At 36.2% G+C, this 19,996-nt stretch overlaps 2 protein-coding genes across 3 annotated transcripts in view; both read left to right on the forward strand.

Annotated features, from left to right (window-relative positions):
* LOC114662955 (interferon-inducible GTPase 5-like) overlaps positions 1-19,996 on the forward strand; it is a 138,471-nt gene that overhangs the window by 16,335 nt on the left and 102,140 nt on the right. The window contains exon 3 of the mRNA XM_051934430.1: positions 849-1,635. Within this exon, the coding sequence (XP_051790390.1) occupies positions 849-1,635 (787 nt within the window). The remainder of the gene's footprint in view (positions 1-848; positions 1,636-19,996) is intronic.
* LOC114663014 (apolipoprotein L2-like) overlaps positions 13,945-19,996 on the forward strand; it is a 75,450-nt gene continuing 69,398 nt past the window's right edge. For both annotated transcript variants that reach the window (XM_051934464.1, XM_051934465.1), the window contains exon 1: positions 13,945-14,005. The gene's annotated coding sequence lies outside the window, so the exon portion shown is untranslated. The remainder of the gene's footprint in view (positions 14,006-19,996) is intronic.

The raw sequence follows: 19,996 nt of genomic DNA on the forward strand, positions 1-19,996 counted from the left end.
CTTCCAATGCCAATTGTATTCCTAGAAACTCTGTGTTTTGAATATTGTGGCCCTGTTCTACTACATTTAATCTTCACAGACAATTGAAAGGAATGTAGATTACCTGAACAAGAAGATTGCTGTGAAAGTACATTATTGCCTCTATTTCGAATTCCAACTGAAATTGTAAGGACAAATAAAATGCCCTAAACCTATTACTCTAGTGAATAACACTGTCAGTGGTCCAAAAGACTTCTTGTGCATCAATAGCGTAGATGACTTTTTTTTAGATCTTCTCAGTTAGGACTATGAATGGAGATACCACAGTACAAAAATATCTGATAAAATGAGTTTGTAAGAATGAGACGAAACACAGATTAAATGTTGGAACCTCCCCGTGTAATTGGCAGTCCATAAATCTGCTTTTTTTCTTGAGAGGACAGGAAGAGGTGGGTTCAGCTGGTCAGGAACTGGAAGTGAGGTCATTATGGACATGGCCATCAATCACTGCAAAGGGAGGAAAAGAAAAGGCATCAGGCAACAGTGCCAACCCCTGTTTGGGAGTGTAATAACATTTATATGAGCTTTAAAGCAAAACCTGTGAACCATGAAGTCTAAATGAGATTGGTGTTGGTCAGTTTACTTCTTTATCAGACATCTTCAACACAAATAACAGATGTTTTCTGAAATCTACTATTTTAAAGTTTTACAGAAAATGTTTTTCTTAAACATCTTGAAATCTCATGTGCCTAAATATCATGTTTTTCCATATCTGGTGAAAATATTTGTATGTCATAAGCACATCATAAGATGAAAAGATCTAGAATAAGAAAAATATTAACAATATATATGGTTTATTTCCTAAACAGCAAGAAGCAACTGACAATAGTAGCCTGGAACATGCAATTGCTAAGATTCAACCAAAACTCTCCTCACCATGTACTGACAATGGATTAGAAGACATAATTAATGAAATACAACATGTGCTTGATCAAAGAGAATTTCACATCGCTGTAACAGGAGAAGTAGGAACAGGCAAATCAGCCTTCATCAATGCTGTTTGTGGTCTGAAACCTGGACACCCTAAAGCAGCTAAAGAGGGCTTTACAGAACAAACAATGAAACTGAAAAAATATAAACATCCAAGTCTTCCTTCTGTCTTTCTATGGGATCTTCCTGGGGTTGGAACAGCAAAATATCAAATTGCAAAATATTTTAAGTACATCAAATTTACAATGTATCACTTCGTCATTTTAATTGTTGGAAACACCTTTACAGAAAATAATGAAATTTTTGTGGAAAAGATAAGAGAAATAAAAAGAGATTTCTATGTTGTACGGAGCAAAATGGATGAGCATGAGCAGAATGATGATCAGTACAGCAGGAATGAAGGATACGAGAAAATAAAAGATTATTATATTAGTCATTTAAATAAAAATGGAGTGGACTCTCCCCATGTCTTCCTTGTGTCAGGCCACTGCACAACAGATTTCGATTTCACAGAACTGTGTCAAGACTTGAAGCTTAAAGTAGAAGAGAAGAAGAAAGATTTGTGCTCACGTCAAATTACTGAAATGATGAAACTACTGGTTGAGAAGAAAAAGACAAAGCTGAAGCAAACAATCTCACAGTTAATTTCATATGCAACAGATGAAGGTACGAGTTTTATACCTGGAACCACTTGTGCCTATAATTGCGATGCTATAGTGGAAATTCTTTTGTTCTATCGTTGGTACATGGGTCTTGATGATGAGTCCATTAACCAACTTGCAGATAAAGTAGGGGCAAGTGTGGAAGATCTTAAGGCAGAAGTGAGTGATCCTTTTGTGTTTTATATTAATCCAAATTCTGTTCACAATATTTTTTCTTCTTCAATGTCTTTAATTTTTTATAACTTGCAGAGCCTCTTGAGTCCCCTCTTAGGTGTTCCAAAGTCTTCTGAGGTAATTTCCAAGTTGCTGGAATCGAAGATTGATATATTTGCAGAATCTGCAATGAGTTTGGCAAAGAAAGCTATGTAAAAAAGTGTGACCACCACATATGAATATTTGCAAACTATCATAAAGTATACTATGGATCTCCAGTGGTTTTCCCCTTGTGACAAAAATTTCTATGCTTTCAGTTACTGTAATTGAGCTTAAACCATAGTGATTTACTTTTTCAATTAAGCTTACCTTAGACACCAAAGTACTGTATGTTATGTTAAAACAAGAAACACAGAACATCTGCTAGTCGTGTCTTGCTGTGTCATTAAGTGAGCCACATATATTCTGTAACATTCATTACAGCAGACACATAAAATATTTTTTTGGTTAAAACTCAATTTAATGCAGAATATAACATATACTTTATATACGAGGGATGTTCAAAAAGTGTCTGCACTTTTTTTTACTCACTTCCATCACTTTCTACATAGTCACCTTCATTTGCAATGCAATTTTCCCAGCATCGTACCCAACTTTTTAAGGCCCAATTACTACTCCTCCCATGTACCTTCACCATTTCCAACGAAAATATAAAAGTGCAGAAACTTTTTGAATGTCCCTCGCAGTATATAATAATCAATGATTCTAGAGTATCTATTACTTCTTCTGCATTTACCAATTTGTGCCAAAAGTCTCATGTAATACACACAACATATATTATGGTAGTACCCCTCATACAAAATTATGAAACCCAGTTTTTACAGCGTTAAAAAATTTTGTACAAAAAAAAAACTAGGGTTTTTAGAATCTTGTTATTTTTGCTTCATTACACCTTTAGGTTGGCTGGACAGATTTTCCTGCTTCCAAAACAGCTCATTAATTCACCGAGTGCGCTAGACCCAATTTAAATCATAGAGCATGGCACTCCCATGGGGTTTTGTGTACTTGGTAAAAATGTAGGTGCATTTCAGGTGGCTTAAAATGACACATTATGGGACAAATGGGACATTTTGTTTAATTTCTGGGATAAAATTAATAAAATGGGGAGTGATACATGAAAACAGGACTGGCAGAAAAAAAAACCAGAAAGAATAGAATGAATTAGACAAGCTAAAGGACAATGTTTTTGTTGATTGCATTTAGATTAGCATGAATGATAGTCATAGAAAACACATCATTGATCGTTTTTTTTAAAGACACACACCTCACAACTGTAAAGGCAGGAAGTTCCCCTATGAGATGAAACAAACTTAGCCAAAAATAAATATATGGAACTTTAGAAATTCTGTTTCCACATGTTGCAAATGGTTTTTAAGTAAATGAGCTGTTAATAAAATTAAACTTTTTACTTGGATTACGAGTCTGAGGAGGCACAATGCATAAGGGTGTACTGTGCTCATTATACAGGCTTCAATGACCTGATTTGTAAAGCACAAGTGAGCCAATAATCAACTACCTGTAATTGTGACCTACTGCATATTCTAGAACCTGTCCAGTGTAGGAATGGTTCTGCCTTCCTACTTAGTTGTAATTAGTTTGAGAGTCTGTTCCAATTCTGCTTTAAGACAGACGGAGGGTTTTTAAGTAATCAGCAGAAGTTGGGACACCTGTGCAAATTGTTTGCTTCAACTTGCCAGGCTTAATTTATTTTAATTGCTGCAGAATATTTGTAGGTTGTAACCTATTAGTTTTTCCCTGAAGAAGGCCCATTTTTAATATTTTGAAATTCCATTTTTTTCAGTTTTTGATAACCTAAAGTTTAAATTTAAACATCTGTCAGTTTACTGATTACCTTTTCATCATTTTAGGTCATTCATTGCATTTCAACTGATTAAATTTGAAGAAAAACTGGTAAAGCTTTGGCTCAGGTTTTCTCCCACAGTCCAAAGACATGCAGGTTAGGTGCATTGGCGATCCTAAATTGTCCCTAGTGTGTGCTTGGTGTGTGGGTGTGTGTGTATGTGTGTCCTGCGGTGGGCTGGCACCCTGCCCGGGATTTGTTCCTGCCTTGCGCCTTGTGTTGGCTGGGATTGGCTCCAGCAGACCCCCGTGACCCTGTGTTCGGATTCAGCGGGTTGGAAAATGGATGGATGGATGGAGACTCCCATGACCCTGTAGTTAGGATGTAGCGGGTTGGAAAATGACTGATTGACTAGTAAAGCTTTGGTGTTCTAAAACTTTTGACAGGCAGTGTAACTAATACTGCATAATGTTATATTATAATTAAAAAAAAGAAAATCAACATTATATAGCCTTATTGAAAAGAAGATATTATTTCTTATTTAACATTACTGATACCCTCTCTAAGGTGTAAGTAGAAGGAAGCTTACTTCTAACTGCAATAAACAGGTGTACAGTGGACAGAGAATATACAAAATTTAAAAGAGAATAATGCTCTTAATATTTTTATATAAAACTGTAAAATAGCATTTTTCAGTACTGTGTGATTTGAATCCAGCAACATGCAAGGGTGCATCTATTCAGGTCTATTGAAGTTATTGGATGCAGAAATTTAAATAATCATTATAAAGTACTTTTGTAAATAAATCCAATATTTATGAGGGACACTGTTTTTTAACTCTATTTATTAAGAGCTTCAAAAATAAATGACAACACTTTTCTACATAGTCACCTTCGTTTGCGATGCAATTTTCCCAGCGTCATACCAACTTTTTTCATGTCCAATTACTACTCCTCCTGCCTTGACTGTTTCCAATGGAAAATATAAAAATGTGTGAACTTTTTGAACGTCCCTCATAATACATAAAAAGAGAAGTACCATAACATTGTGATATCCCCAGAGCCACTGTAGATAACATATTATCAGTGGCATGTCCAGGAAATTTCCCATAGTGCTCTACTTCATGTTATGAATGTTAAACATTTTCTATGTTTGTAGTATAAAAATAAACTATTCATGGAAGAATCGTTCTGCACAAGTGTAGTCAATGATATTTTGTCATTAAATTTCATATTGTTCCATAAAAAGATTAGTATGCTTGTTGAAGAACTTCATTGTTTGGACACTTTGAATTTATTCCTTATCTACCAATGTGGCGACATTGTTTCACTTGTTTGTTGATACTCAAGTACAATGAAGTACGTTAAACATTAAGGCACAACTGCATCTTGTACAATGTCTAGCACAGTGTAACCAAAGTTACAGTCTTTGAATTAACATCGTATCCTGACAAATCATCCATCCTGTCATATTCTAGCAGGCCACAGATGTCATTTGGAGATCATTTCATCTTCCACTCACTTAAGGAATTTTATCTTGAGAACTGTTTTTCATGATAATAATGTATTAAACAAGATGGACATGGAGCCTATTAGTGGTTTGATTTTGTCCATTCACCTGGTCAATGTTCGAGTCAGCTGGCTTCCAGATAAATAATCATACATACATAACTCGATTATTAACACAAAAGTAAGATAACGTACACACTTTGTAATCATCCATGCTGCTACGTACAAAACTGTGAGACAATTAAGACCTCCTGGGATTGGCCTGCTACTCGTCCAAAAGAGTTGCTGCCCTCTTGGTTTCATTCTATGGATTTCACTCACTGAATGTTTCTACCAAAACCTGTAGGCTACAGGTTGTTCTGTTAAATGCAAATTGTATGTTAAAGTTTAAGGCTTATCGTTTTTGATTTTCATTCTACACAAAATGTTATTGAATCTACTCAGATGTTGTATCTTCTTTTTGTATAATTAAGGAAAAAAAAATTATGATCCATTATTATCTTAGTGGTTATTGAAATCAGATGTTTGTTTCTTAAACATGTTTTATTATTACTTTAGTTAATATTTTGACAATATATTGTAATTATGTTTGGTTTTATAAGGTACCTTGTTTTAGTGTTATACATTTAGAATATATTATAAAATGAAGATTAATAAGAATTAAATTACTGTTAATGCAATATTTCTTCTCACCCATTTTACAGTCTCATCTCAATGTATGCTCTTATTTTTTACTGCAAAAAACATATAACAAATGCTTAATTATTATTTAGTTTTCATACTGTATGCACAGATTTATCTAATGCTTTACAAAATTATGTTTAGTCTTATGTGTTGGAATGTTCCCTACATCTTTATATGAGTTTAATCAAATTTTCTCTCATTCATTAATGATAACCTTTATAGAGAGATGACAACTTTAAATTGTTTTTCTGCAAGTATGTGAATGTAGGATTGTATTTCTTCAAATCTTGTCAATAATAGAAAACATTCATTATTGATTGTTTATATATGATGATATTTCATTAATTTTGTGCTGATTTATATACTCTGTCCTTGTGTCTTTGTGCAATTTATATTACTTTACCGCATTTTTTCACAATTATTAAAAAAAATGTAAGAAAATGTTTAATTTAAAAGTGGTCATTGTCATATTGGTGTCATGTTGATAAATAATAATTTTATTTCTGTTCTGGGCTAATTCTGTATGATTGTGTGCATACTTAAATTAGCATGAGGCTTTCAAATAAATGTTTTTTTTTTTACATTTTAGCATATTAATTAACCTAAAGTTGATCAATGCTAATATGTTAATATAATAATTGTTTGTTCTTTATTTGCTAAATAAACTGTTTCCTTCTATGATAAGCATGTTATTTCAGCAAGTTCAATAAAATTAACTGACTGGCACCTATTGGACTCACGTCATTTGTATCCAACATTAGCTAGAAAAAGATCTTAGTTTTACGAGTTAAAGTAGTCTGCATCTTTAACTTGAGATACGTTTTTTTATTTTTTAACCTCGTGTCAGCATCTGTGATTTTCATTCAAACTGAAACAGTCCAATGTTCTTTTTAAACAATTAATTGCTTCTGTGGCCTCACTCAACCTGCGTTCAATTTGTTATTCTACATGGTTACTTTTTGGTCTGTACAAATAACCAATCAGTTGCAACATCTCCAAATTTTCTAAAGAAAATCAGAATTCTATATAAATCATTATGCAGATTATCTCACAGATACAGATTTGGATCTGCTGGCTGGAGATATTGGTGTATTAGGCTGAACTCATGAATTCATTCATTCATCTTTATTACTGCTTCAAAGCCAAATCCTCTATGGGCACACTGCCATTATGTGTCATGAATCTGTGCTTCATATTTTCCGAAACACATATTTTGCTTATTTCATATATGTTTGCATTATTATTCATTTTTATTATTACTCTGATGATGACATTTCATAAAATGTCTGTTGATGCCAATGTGTATCAGTTTTTGTATTATTATGGCATTACCGTTTATGGTCACTATGTTTGTTACCTATCATGTAGGTCTTTTTGTCTGATAACATTTTGAAGGCAATGATCGTTAGATCACCTGTATGTTTTTAATTTTGTTCTACTTGTATTTAAAAACCTTGAAACATACTATATACATTTATTTTGTCACAAGCAGCCCTCATTGATACCCAGCAGGATAAATCCATTGACTTACACCCAGGTCATTTTGTTAATGCTTGTTAGGAGAAATCCAAATTCAGCTGACGAAATCACGTTTTACAGTCCTTTCTTGAGGGGTCCGGTGTTTCTGTTTCTTAGACACTCTCACCTTTTTTTTTTTTTACCAAAAGCAGTAGGTTGTCAGGAGGTATATGCCCGTGTGTGAATGTATATATATATATGTAACTCTTTTAGTAGACACTTGAAACTGAAACCATACCATTTAAAGCAATAATTACAAATATGTTACAAATGACTATGTATTTTAAGCCTTACATTGATTTACAAAATAAAGATTACTAGGGGGCTTCGTTCCCTGCTTGCTACACTCGCCAGCCCCCTTGCCTGTGCTACACACCAGCAACTTCACATTTCTGCCACTAATATTTGTGGATTTTACTTTCACCAAACAACAAAACTTGTAATTCTAGCGGAAAGGCCTCTTCATTGGAAAGAAACACTACTTTTCTCTGATGGCAACATGAATTAGATGATGTACAAGTCTCTGACTTAAAGTTTAAAGCCAAACAATATCTAAATACTTCTGTCATATCACCTATGTCCATATATTTGATCTCTTTACGCTATTACCTTTTCGTCAATATCGCATTGAATTTTGATTCCATGTTTGGAATTACATCGTGACAATGCAACTTATAACTGCCCGTGAGTGAATATCGTTTCGTTCTCTCTACATGAACTATGTCTGACAATAGCATTCACACAAATAAGAAATGATTGAACCATATGCATGGTTGTAAATGTTCTAGATGTGGGCAGAACTTTTCCAAATCTCTTTGAATAAAGTCTTGTCTCGTGGGGCTTGAAATTTTCTCTCGCTTATGTGGATTTCACTTTCACCAAATAACAAATATTTTAATTCTCGCGGATAGGCCTCTTCATTGGGAAGAAACACTACTTTTCCCTGATGGCAACATGAAATACACGATCTACAAGTCTCCGACTTAAGGTTTAAATCCAAACAATATATTCGATCTCTTTTCGCTGTACCCGTTATTTCACCAAATAATAATTTCCATTTGTTTGCGCTAATGTGATCTTTACTATCATTTTTTGAGACTTTCAAATTTCGTACTTCCATTATTTCTAACCTGCTCTGCATGTGTATCACACCAATGTTTTTGAATTCTTTATGACATTCTACTTTGTCATCTACTCTTTGTCTTTTATTTCCAGCCCCAGGCGTGGTTAAGTCTCTTGGCACAAAGTCTTGTCTTAGGCTTCAGTGTGTTTTTTTTTTTTTGCTGTTTACAGTTTAGTCTTTTCATATATGACTGACTGTTCTTTATCACATTTTTCACCAGAGACCATGAAACTAATTTTTCATTAAGATGTTGGATCTGCATTGTATCTTTGCTCAGATATAGTAATCCAGAAACTCTGCCTTACTCAAAAAAAAAGCATAACTTTAAAATGAATATTCTGATTTTAAGATGTGAAAAACACTTTTAATTTTAGCACACAGATCTGATTTAATCTTAATTAAATTGCACATTTTTGAACCCATCACCAAAGTTCTATTTACATGGAAGTAAAACAGGGATGTCACAACACATTAAGCAAACACCTGCTGATACAGCTTCAACAAGGTAACAGCCATTGGCCTCCAAGCAAACTGCAAGCTGTGGGCTAAAGCAAGTAGAGAGTGTAAGTGCAATGGAAAGTATCCCAAAACATTTAACTGTTAGCACTGTTGTAGCTTGGAGCAACCCAGCCACAGGGGATGCACAACCCAGTATGTTTCTTCTTTCCTGTCCCAAGCCCGGATAAATGGGGAAGGTTATGTCAGGAAGGGCAACCGGTGTAAAATTTTGAAAAATCAACATACAGACAACAATACAAATTTTCATACCAGATCGGTCGGGGCCTGGGTTAACAGTGGCCACTATTAATACTGTTAGCCAACAGGATGCTACAAGAAATTGGGCTACTGTTGGACGAAGAAGGAAAAGAAGAGGAGGGAGACATGTCCAGAGGCAGGAGGAGAGGAGGAAGGTAAAGAGAGTGGAATTGATGGTAGGAACTTTGAATGTTGGTGGTATGACTGGTAAGGGGAAAGAGTAGATGTGATGGAGAGGAGGAAGATTGATATATTGTGCATGCAAGAGACTAAATGGAAGAGGAGTAAGGCCAAGTGGACCTGAGGTGGATTCAAATTGTTCCATCATGGTGTGAATGGGAGGAGAAATGGAGTAGGGGTTATTCTGAAGGAACAGTATGTCAAGAGTGTTTTGGAGGTGAAAAGAGTGTCAGGCAGAGTAATGATTATGAAGCTCGAAATTGGAGGTGTGATGATGAAGGTTATTAGTACATATGCCCTGCAAGTTGGGTGTACGATGAAGGAGAAAGAAGATTTTTGGAGTGAGATGGATGAAGTGATGAACAGTGTACCCAAGGGACAGAAAGTGGTGATTGGAGTGGATTTCAGTGGACATGTTGGTGTAGGGAACACAGGAGACAAGGAAGTGATGGGTAGGTAAGGTGTCAAGGAAAGGAAGGAAGAAGGTCAGAGGATAGTGGATTTTGCCAAAAGGATGGACATGGCTGTGGTGAATACATATTTTAAGAAGAGGGAGGAACATATGGTGACATACAAGAGTGGAGGAAGATGCACACAGGTAGATTACATCCTTTGCAGAAGAGTCAATCTGAAGGATATTGAAGACTTCAAAGTGGTGGAAGGGGAAAGTGTAGTTAAGCAGCATAGGAGGGTGGTCTGTAGGATGATATTAGAGATCAAGAAGAGGAAGAGAGTGAGGGCAGAGCCAAGGATCAAATGGTGGAAGTTGAAAAATGTTGAGTTTAGGGAGATGGTGAGACAGGCACTGGGTGGGAGTGAAGAGTTACCAGACAGTTGGGAAAATACAGAAGATGTAGTTAGGGTGATAGCAAGAAGGGTGCTTGGAATGACATCTGGACAGAAAAAGGAAGAAAAGGAAACCTGGTAGTGGAATGGGGAAGTAGAAGAGAATATACTGTACAGAGGAAGAGGATGGCAAAGAAGAAGTGATGCAGAAAGTAGACAAGAGTACAAGGAGATAAGGCACAAGGTGAAGAGAGAGGTGGTGAAGGATAAAGAAAAGGCGTATGATGAGTTGTGTGAGAGGTTGGACACTTAGGAGGGAGAAAAGGACCTGTACCAATTGGCTAGACAGAGGGACCAAGCTGGGAAAGATGTGCAGCAGGTTAGGGTAAGAAAGGATAAAGATGGAAACGTACTCAGAAGCGAGGACAGTGTGTTGAGCAGATGGAAAGAGTACTTTGAGAGGCTGATGAATGAAGAGAACGAGAGTAAGAGAAGAGATTGGATGATGTGCAGATAGTGAATCAGGAAGTGCAACGGATTAGCAAGGAGGAAGTAAGGACAGCTATGAAGAGGATGAAAAATGGAAAAGCTGTTGGTCCAGATGACATACCTGTAGAAGCATGGAGGTGTTTAGGAGAGATGGCAGTGGAGTTTTTAACCAGATTGTTAATGGAATCTTGGAAAGTGAGAGGATACCTGAGGAGTGGAGAAGAAGTGTACTGGTGCCGATATTTAAGAATAAGGGGGATGTGAAGGACTGCAGTAACTACAGGGGGATAAAATTGATGAGCCACAGCATGAAGTTATGGGAAAGAGTAGTGAAAGTTCGGTTAAGAAGTGAAGTGATGATTAGTGAGCAGCAGTATGGTTTCATGCCAAGAAAGAGCACCACAGATGTGACGTTTGCTCTGAGGGTGTTGATGGAGAAATATAAAAAAAGCCAGAAGGAGTTGCATTGCGTCTTTGTGGACCTGGAGAAAGCATATGACAGGGTGCCTTGGGAGGAGCTGTGGTATTGTATGAAAAAGTCAGGATTGGCAGATGAGTATGTAAGAGTTGCACAGGATATGTATGAGGGAAGTGTGACAGTGGTGAGAACTGCGGTAGGAGCGATGGATGCATTCAACATGGAGGTGGGATTACATCAGGGATCGGCTCTGAGCCCTTTCTTATTTGCAATGGTGATGGACAGGTTGACAGATGAGATTAGACAGGCGTCCCCATGGACTGTGATGTTTGCTGATGACATTGTGATCTGTAGCAATAGTAGGGAGCAGGTTGAGGAGAGCCTGGAGTGGTGGAAATATGCTCTAGAGAGGAGAGGAATGAAGATCAGTAGGAACAAGACAGAATACATGTGTGTGAATGAGAGGGAGGTCAGTGGAATGGTGAGGATGCAGGGAGTAGAGTTGACGAAGGTGGATGAGTTTAAATACTTGGGATCAACAGTACAGAGTAATGGGGATTGTGGAAGAGAGGTGAGAAAGAGAGTGCAGGCAGGGTGAAATGGGTGGAGAAGAGTGTCAGGAGTGATTTGTGACAGAAGGATATCAGCAAGAGTGAAAGGGAAGGTCTACAGGACGGTAGTGAGACCAGCTATGTTACATGGGTTGGAGACGGTGGCACTGACCAGAAAGCAGGAGACAGAGCTGGAGGTAGCAGAGTTAAAGATGCTAAGATTTGCACTGGGTGTGATGAGGATGGACAGGATTAGAAATGAGGACATTAGAGGGTCAGCTCAAGTTGGACGGTTGGGAGACAAAGTCAGAGAGGTGAGATTGCGCTGGTTTGGACATGTGCAGAGGAGAGATGCTGAGTATATTGGGAAAAGGGTGCTAAGGATAGAACTGCCAGCAAGAGAAAAAGAGGAAGGCCCAAGAGAAGGTTTATGGATGTGGTGAGAGAGGACATGCAGGTGATGGGTGTAACAGAACAAGATACAGAGGACAGAGCTGTCAAAAGAAGAAGTTTAAACACAAAGTATACTAAAGCCATTCCAAACCTATTAACATAAATGAAACCTAACATTATATGTCCATTAGCATTATCATTCAACTATCACCAGATGACAAAGGAGGAGAGGAAAACAAAAACTCCAGTCAGAAACATCCCTGGAGAAAATAAACAACTGACGAAAAACTACTCTCTTCAAATGCTTATATGGACTGGGTGTTGGGCAGGGTCTGGGGTCTAGCAACAGTGGGGCATCTGTTGGTGAAGAAAGATTCACTGATCTTAACTTTGCTGACAATGCTATGATCTTTGCTGAGTCAACGGAGGCTCTGATCAGGGCTCTCGAGAGACTGAGCGAGGTGTCTGAGTGTCTGGGCTTGCGAGTGTCCTGATAAAAACCAAAGATCCAGGCCTTTAATGACCTCTTGAGCACGGCCATCAGGAAGTGTGTCTGTCTGTGGAGAGAGTGTCGACCTCATCGAGAGATTTACTTACCTCGGCAGTGACATTCATGTCTCTGGTGACTCTTCCTATGAAGTCAGTAGACAGATTGGGAGAGCATGGGGGGTCATGAGGTCTCTGGAGAGAGTTGTGTGGCACTCCTGATATCTATGCAAAGGGACAAAGGTCCAAGTCTTTAGAGTCCTGGTGCTTCCTGTCTTGCTATATGGTTGTGAGACATGGACGCTATCCAGTGACTTGAGATGAAGACTGGACTCCTTTGTTACTATGTCTCTTTGGAGAGTACCGCTGGTTTGACTTTGTGTTCCTCATGGAGTCCCGAATGAGGCACATTACCTGCATAGGCGGAGTGGTGGCTCTGAGCTTAGGGATCTGCACTGGCAATCTGAAGGTTGCCAGTTCGAATTCCATAAATGCCAATGGGGGACTCTGCTCTTTTGTGCCCTTGAGCAAGGCCCTTAACCTGCAATTGCTGAGCGCTTTGAGTAGTGAGAAAAGCACTATATAAATGCAAAGAATTATTATCATTATAGTGAGGGACCGTCAGTTACGGCACTATAGCCATGTGCCGTGATTCCCCGAGGGTGATCTGGCATACAGGAATTTCATTATTGAGGACCCGAGTGGCTGGACCAGGCCAAGAGGATGCTCACCTAACACCTGGCTGCAGCACATAGATTGTCATTTCTGGAGGGTGGAACTGGATCGCGTGTCTGCCTAGAAGGTTGACAACCAGGATCTCAAGGTATTTCGTCGTGTGGTGGGAGCAGCAATGCCCCCAACCTGATGTGACCAGACCAGGCCTATGAGTGGGATAACAGGCTTCTAGAAAATATCACTTTTTCCATATTTCATGTATGGAGAGAGTCTTGTTTTCATGAAAAAAAATCTGAAAATGGAAAAAGCCTATTCTGATATCCCTGCAAGTTGTTTTGAGCATTTTAGGAGTGTAATATTGGTATTTGACACATTTTTTGTATTTACACTTTTCAGTTCTACTGTTTCCAGCTTATTTTTATGCATTACAATAATTCTTTACTTTCATTTTCCAAAATGAAACCTGAGATCTACAATATGTCCCTTTTATTTGCAAAGTGAAATAGCATACAAAGGTTATTGGAGAGTGTTCACTTTCTTTGAAATCACGTGATATTTCTTTAGTAAGGGAATTTTTTATTGAATAGGTTTCTTTTTCCCTACAGGTCACATGACAGTAAATAATAAGTGTAAATACACAATGAGAGGAAGCGGAGGCGGAGGCGGACATGGAAAAAAGCGGCTTTGTATTTCATAGCATACTACGCTGTTTCATTTTCATGTTAGCTTTAGTTCCCGTTAATACAACTCTTTCTGGAAACATAAACCTAAACTTCAAGAGCTCTACACAGTGGTAAGTTCTAAAAGATTTACTGCTTAGCAGAGCTGAAAGTAAAGCTTTGATTATTAATTCAATGGTAAGAATAATTGCTTTTTATTAGGAAACAAATTATTTTTAAGGAGAGGATGTTTATCATAATAATTATTGCTGGCTTCTCAGTTTTAAATGATAACTCTGTATACAAAATTTCCTGGTAGTGATTCGTTTTTGACTATGAAAGTGTCTTGTTCAGGTCCTTGGTATCTACTGCTTTCCAAATAGATCATGGAATCTGGAAGCATCAGGTGCAGGGCAGAAACCAGGCTTGGTTGGAATGCTAGTACTGTATATCACCAAGCACATTTAAGGACAGTCATACTGGGATAATTTCAAGTTGCAAAACAATTTAGCAAGTACTTTATTTTAGCATATATGAAAATAAAACAGGGTTGCATGGTGGCGCAGTGGGTAGCGCTGCTGCCTCGCAGTTGGGAGACCTGGGGACCTGGGTTCGCTTCCCGGGTCCTCCCTGTGTGGAGTTTGCATGTTCTCCCCGTGTCTGCATGGGTTTCCTCCGGGTGCTCCGGTTTCCTCCCACAGTCCAAAGACATGCAGGTTAGGTGAATTGGCGATTCTAAATTGGCCCTAGTGTGTGTTTGTGTGTGTCCTGCGGTGGGTTGGCACCCTGCCCGGGATTGGTTCCTGCCTTGTGCCCTGTGTTGGTTGGGATTGGTTCCAGCAGACCCCCGTGACCCTGTGTTCGGATTCAGCGGGTTGGATAATGGATGGATGGATGAAAATAAAACAACAGGATAGAGTGGAAACTCCTCATGGACATTGTCTGCCAAATGTAAATTGTAATCCAATTGCATCCACAGTGGCCTCCAAGCATTGAACAGCTGATCACATCTTTACACAATAGATCCAATTTGTATTTTTTCTTGCCAAATATCAAAATGTGATTTCTTGAAGGACTATTTTTCACTTTAACTGAATGTGACATTCTTTCATCTAGACCTAGCTATACCATGTCATTTAACAAATATGTTTGTAATGTGTGTGGAATTCAGAGAAAGCTTAATGCAAACATGGAGAAAATGCTTAACACTAACCTTTGCAATACACCTTTTCAATAGGACATTGTTTCTTTCAATTCACTAAAATAGAAACAATTATTAATAATTCAATGTTTCTTTCACATTGCAGATTTTCCAGCAATTAAAATGAAAAAGATGTTTGAGTACTAAATCAAAAATACATCTAAAAGCAACAATTAATAATCAAAGAGTCTATGACTGCAGTGAAATCAATTTTCATGAAAATTCCAAAGCAAGCTAAACCAATGAGACCTAGTAAAATATTGTTAAGAATACATAAATCAGAATAAAACACAATGAGCAAAATAAACAAGATAACTGATCAACAGGACAGCAGATTCAACATCAGAGAATCTTTAAAAAATCAAAAAACAAAGCTTAATTATGAAATTATTAAATTGTGAGTGCTCCAAACATGAAGTATTTTGAAACTTTATATGAACATTTTTTAGACAGTTTAAAAACAACAATTACTCAATATGATGCTGTGATCTGTGTGCCTTCTTGTTTTTAATCCACCAAGTTTATGTGCCTATGTATATTTTACCAAAATATATGATCTAATACATAAAAAAGATTTCCTAAATGAGACTACAAGCAGAAAGGTCTTTCTAGGCAAAAATAAGATAACAATTTCAACATTTTAATAATAATGTGGGCTTTAAAGAACACATTTTAAATTGATTAATTAATTATTAATTTCACCTTTGGCAATACTGGTAATTGATCCAATAATTCAGCAAGGCTCCTACTTTACTTACCTTTCTCTGTTGTAGGTGGTGGTCTCCGGCCTTTAGATTTATATCAAGGTAACTGGAGCACACTCATTTTTAAAAACAGAGTAATGCAATTTATCAATAAACACAAGGTTTACAGAAGTATGACAAATGCATATATGGTAGTGTTTTGACTTTGAAATGAAAGCCAGAATTATTCTTATGAGTAAGTACAAACTAATGTAGCAAAGGTCAAAAACAGAGATCAAAGAGAGAAACAACAAAATCAGAGATGCTAACCATAAATCAAAGTACACCACAAAACTCATTCCAAAATTTCAGAAAAGAAACCACGTAGTTTGTAAATAAATTCAATTCTCAATCTTGCTCGTGAACTTTACATATTTATGATGATAATGACATCATAATATTGTCCTAGTGCACTGTGGGATATGTTGCCACGGCTACACGAAATTCTGAAAATGGGGGGACCTGTTTGAAAAACAAAATGGCATCTGAATAAAATTATAAACATTTAAATAATGAAAACAAAATGCTCTCTGAATCAGAAAAAAAATATATAGCTAATTTTTCAAGCTTTATGAAAGCCCCAAAACATTATAAATAAGCAACATTTACCAAATGTGGCAGGTCTGCATACTTTTCATTTAAACCTGTTCTGATCTTTTTCCAAAAAATCATGTAGAACCAAGCACCTTCCCAAAGCTGAATTTTAAAAGAAAAAGACTTTTTTCAATGCTTGTTTTTTACACATTCTACTTAAACTAATTATCAAAATATTCAAGTAATTCTTAAGAAAATAAAAATCAAAATTTTCATCCACCAACTAACATAATTTGTTTTAGCATTGACCAGTAATAAAACATAAAATACACTTTTCAAACATTACAAATAAAAATTGTGCTCCTTCCAGGAAAGTTTCTATCTATTACAATTTTGCATTCTCATTTCTGTTTTGTTACCTCTCAATCTCAAAAATGGTACTTTAGAATGATTATAATATTGCTAATGAATCCATTGGTAGACTTTCATTATTTTCCACTGTCCTTTGACATGAGGCATTCTGGAGTTCTGGCTGACCAGGGGCCTCATGTATAAATGGTGTGTATGCACAAAAATATTGCGTAAGCCTGTTCCCACGCTCACATCATGATGTATAAAAACTAAACTGGTGTAAAGTCATGCACATTCTCACACCAGCTCAAACGATTGCGTATGCAAGTTTTTAGCTCGGTTTTGGAAACTGGTGGCACCCAGTGTGAAAGCGGTACCTGTAACAATATAATGGTCCACGAAATTGCGTACGTACATTTCTGTTTTTGTCCATATGCCATGTTTCAGTGTGAATTCTTTGCATAATGTTATACATAAGGTCCCAGCTGTGCAGCCTTTAAATTGGTTGCAGGAGGCACAGGGCAGCAGAAGATCATCCTTTTTATTTGTAATGGGAATCTTTAATGTTCTCAAGTATTCCATTTTTCAGTAAAATGTAATTTTTTCACTACATTAATAGCATGACATAATGCTATACTGTGGATGAAATGTCACTTTCTGCTTTCTCCATATTTCTTATATGGAGGGATTGCTGTCTTCTTACAAAAAGAATTGGAAAATTGAAAAACATAATGTGAGATTTTTTTAATATGATTTTGAATGCCACATTATATTTGACATTTATAGCTTATCAGTTCTGCTGTTTCATATGGGATACTGAACCAGCTTGTTTGTAAGTAACAGAAGATGGTCTTGTTCTCATTTTTTAAATGCAATCAGGGATCTATATCTCTTCTGTTTGCAAACTGTGACAGGATGCAAATATCACCAGAGAGTGTTGACCTTCTTAGAAATCATGTGATCTCTTTTCAGTAACGTTGGAATTTTTTTTTATTATTTATCATTTGTGGTTCAGTGTCATGTGGTGTCACCGGCATCAGAATTAATCAAGAACAGTATTAATTAAATAATTAAAACAAAAAAAAAGAATCCTTAAACATACAAACTAAGTGCTACATTTCACTTAAACAAATACATTATTTTTACAATAAAACACACTACAAATTGTCAACAAAGCCAAAAACTTCAGAAGTTTGCACCACTGTATTAAGCGACTCAGTCCTGTCTATTTATTTTGTAGAGGTGTACCTCAGGTCAGGGCGGTGATCTGGCTAGAATTATTACATCTAAAGTGAATATCAAATGAAAAGCCATTGAAACATTGATGTCTTTCGAGCGTTTGGCTCTAAAACTGATAACAAAATCTGGTCTTATCCTTCATTGTTCCTTAACACTGTTGGTAACTACAACATCTACATACATACTGTATTTCTACATGGAAGCAAACACAAGTTGTGTTAATTGTTCATGGCTCCCTCTCTCTCTTTTTTTATCATTATTTTTTAATCTAATTCAGAATTTTGACTTTATGTATTTATCTATTATTTTGTATTTAATGTTTAATATTAGCTTGCATCATATGTTATTAATGTAACCTTTGGTTTTATTCCTACTGTATTTTCTTGAATATTTGTGAAGCACTTTGAGTATTGGAAAGCCACTATATAAGCATAATGTATTATTATTATTTCACCACCATCATATAATAGGGGTGTTCAGCTCTGATTCCGGAGGGCTGCAGTGGCTGCAGGTTTTCATTCTAACCACTTTCTTCATTAGTCACCGGTTTGTCCTTCTAAGTAACATCTTTTATTGTATTGTGAATTTCCCCTTGGGATTAATAAAGTATCTATCTATCTATCTATCTATCTATCTATCTATCTATCTATCTATCTATCTATCTATCTATCTATCTATCTATCTATCTATCTATCTATCTATCTATCTATCTATCTATCTATCTATCTATCTATCTATCTATCTATCTATCTATCTATCTATCTATCTATCTATCTATCTCTTTTTTCTTAGTTTATGACACTGATCCCTTAATTGTTTCTTTTTTCCTTAATTAGCAGTCAAAGCAAAAAGAGGTACAAAATCATCATACAATATGTGGAAATAAAAAAATGTGAAGGCCTCAGTAATGTAGATCTGCTCAGGTCCACAAAACTGATGTTCTTAGAAAAAAGAAAAAGTCTGAGCTTGTGTAAATCACCCTAATTCAGTGTGTTCAAAAGAAATGTACTGATTTACTTCTTCAGATAAAAGTATATAATGAACAAGAATAATTGTGTCAGATATTTGAAATATTGAATTTAACTGTTTAAAGTCTAAATAGTTTTGTTTGTAATACAAAAATGTCATTTTTCACTCTGATAGAGGTTCATAGATGGCTAGTTCCCTACCAAAAGATCAAAACTCAAAACTAAAGTTAAATTTGTAATCACTGAACTTGAAATTGTTTAAAACAATATCCCACGGGATAATGTTTGAAATGTGCCATTTTTATCCTTCTGGGATCACTGGTAAAGAATTAAATATCAAACATATTATCTTATTCATGACCAGCAACCTTGAAATAGCCATAAAGCAACACTCCTGGGGTCAACTGATATACAAGTTCAAGTCCTTCACATAATTTTTGTGAAGGCACTTATTGGTTTACTCTTTACCATAAGTGTGTAATTTCCTGTACAAAATATGTCCTCAAAAATGGTCAATAAATTAGGGGATCTGGGAACTAGAAGACCATAAATATGGTGGAACACCAAAAATGTTTGATGTTCTGCACAAGTACCAAAATAAGTCACACAGTATATATCGTATTAGGGGGCTTTCTTATACTGTTGTGTCAGGATGTGCCAGACAAAAAAAACAAAAACCCTGAACCAAATTCAAAGCATTCATAAGTAACTCTTATAAACACAAAATCAAGAATTTTGGAATTGTCTGCTGTGGTAGAATGAGAGCACCAACAAGTAATGTAATTAAATAACATGTTTAATTAACACGAATTGACTTCTATTTAAGAAAGTGGTTGGAGTAAAATTAGTTGTAGTTTAAGACCAAGATTTATTTGGTCATTTATTGCCTCACAGTTCAGAGGACAGAGTCCTAAAAAACAAGGCAATTACAATGAAAGAGAAAGAGGTCAGTTAACAGAAGAAATCGGTCACTGACTAAGAAAGTGGCAGAAAGGAAAAAGTCTACTTTCACTGCAGCCCTCCAGGGTTAATGTTTGACACTCTGATATAATATGTACATTGAAAATCACAAACATACACAAACAAAAA

The sequence above is a fragment of the Erpetoichthys calabaricus genome, chromosome 12 (assembly GCF_900747795.2).
Source record: "Erpetoichthys calabaricus chromosome 12, fErpCal1.3, whole genome shotgun sequence".
NCBI lineage: Eukaryota > Metazoa > Chordata > Cladistia > Polypteriformes > Polypteridae > Erpetoichthys > Erpetoichthys calabaricus.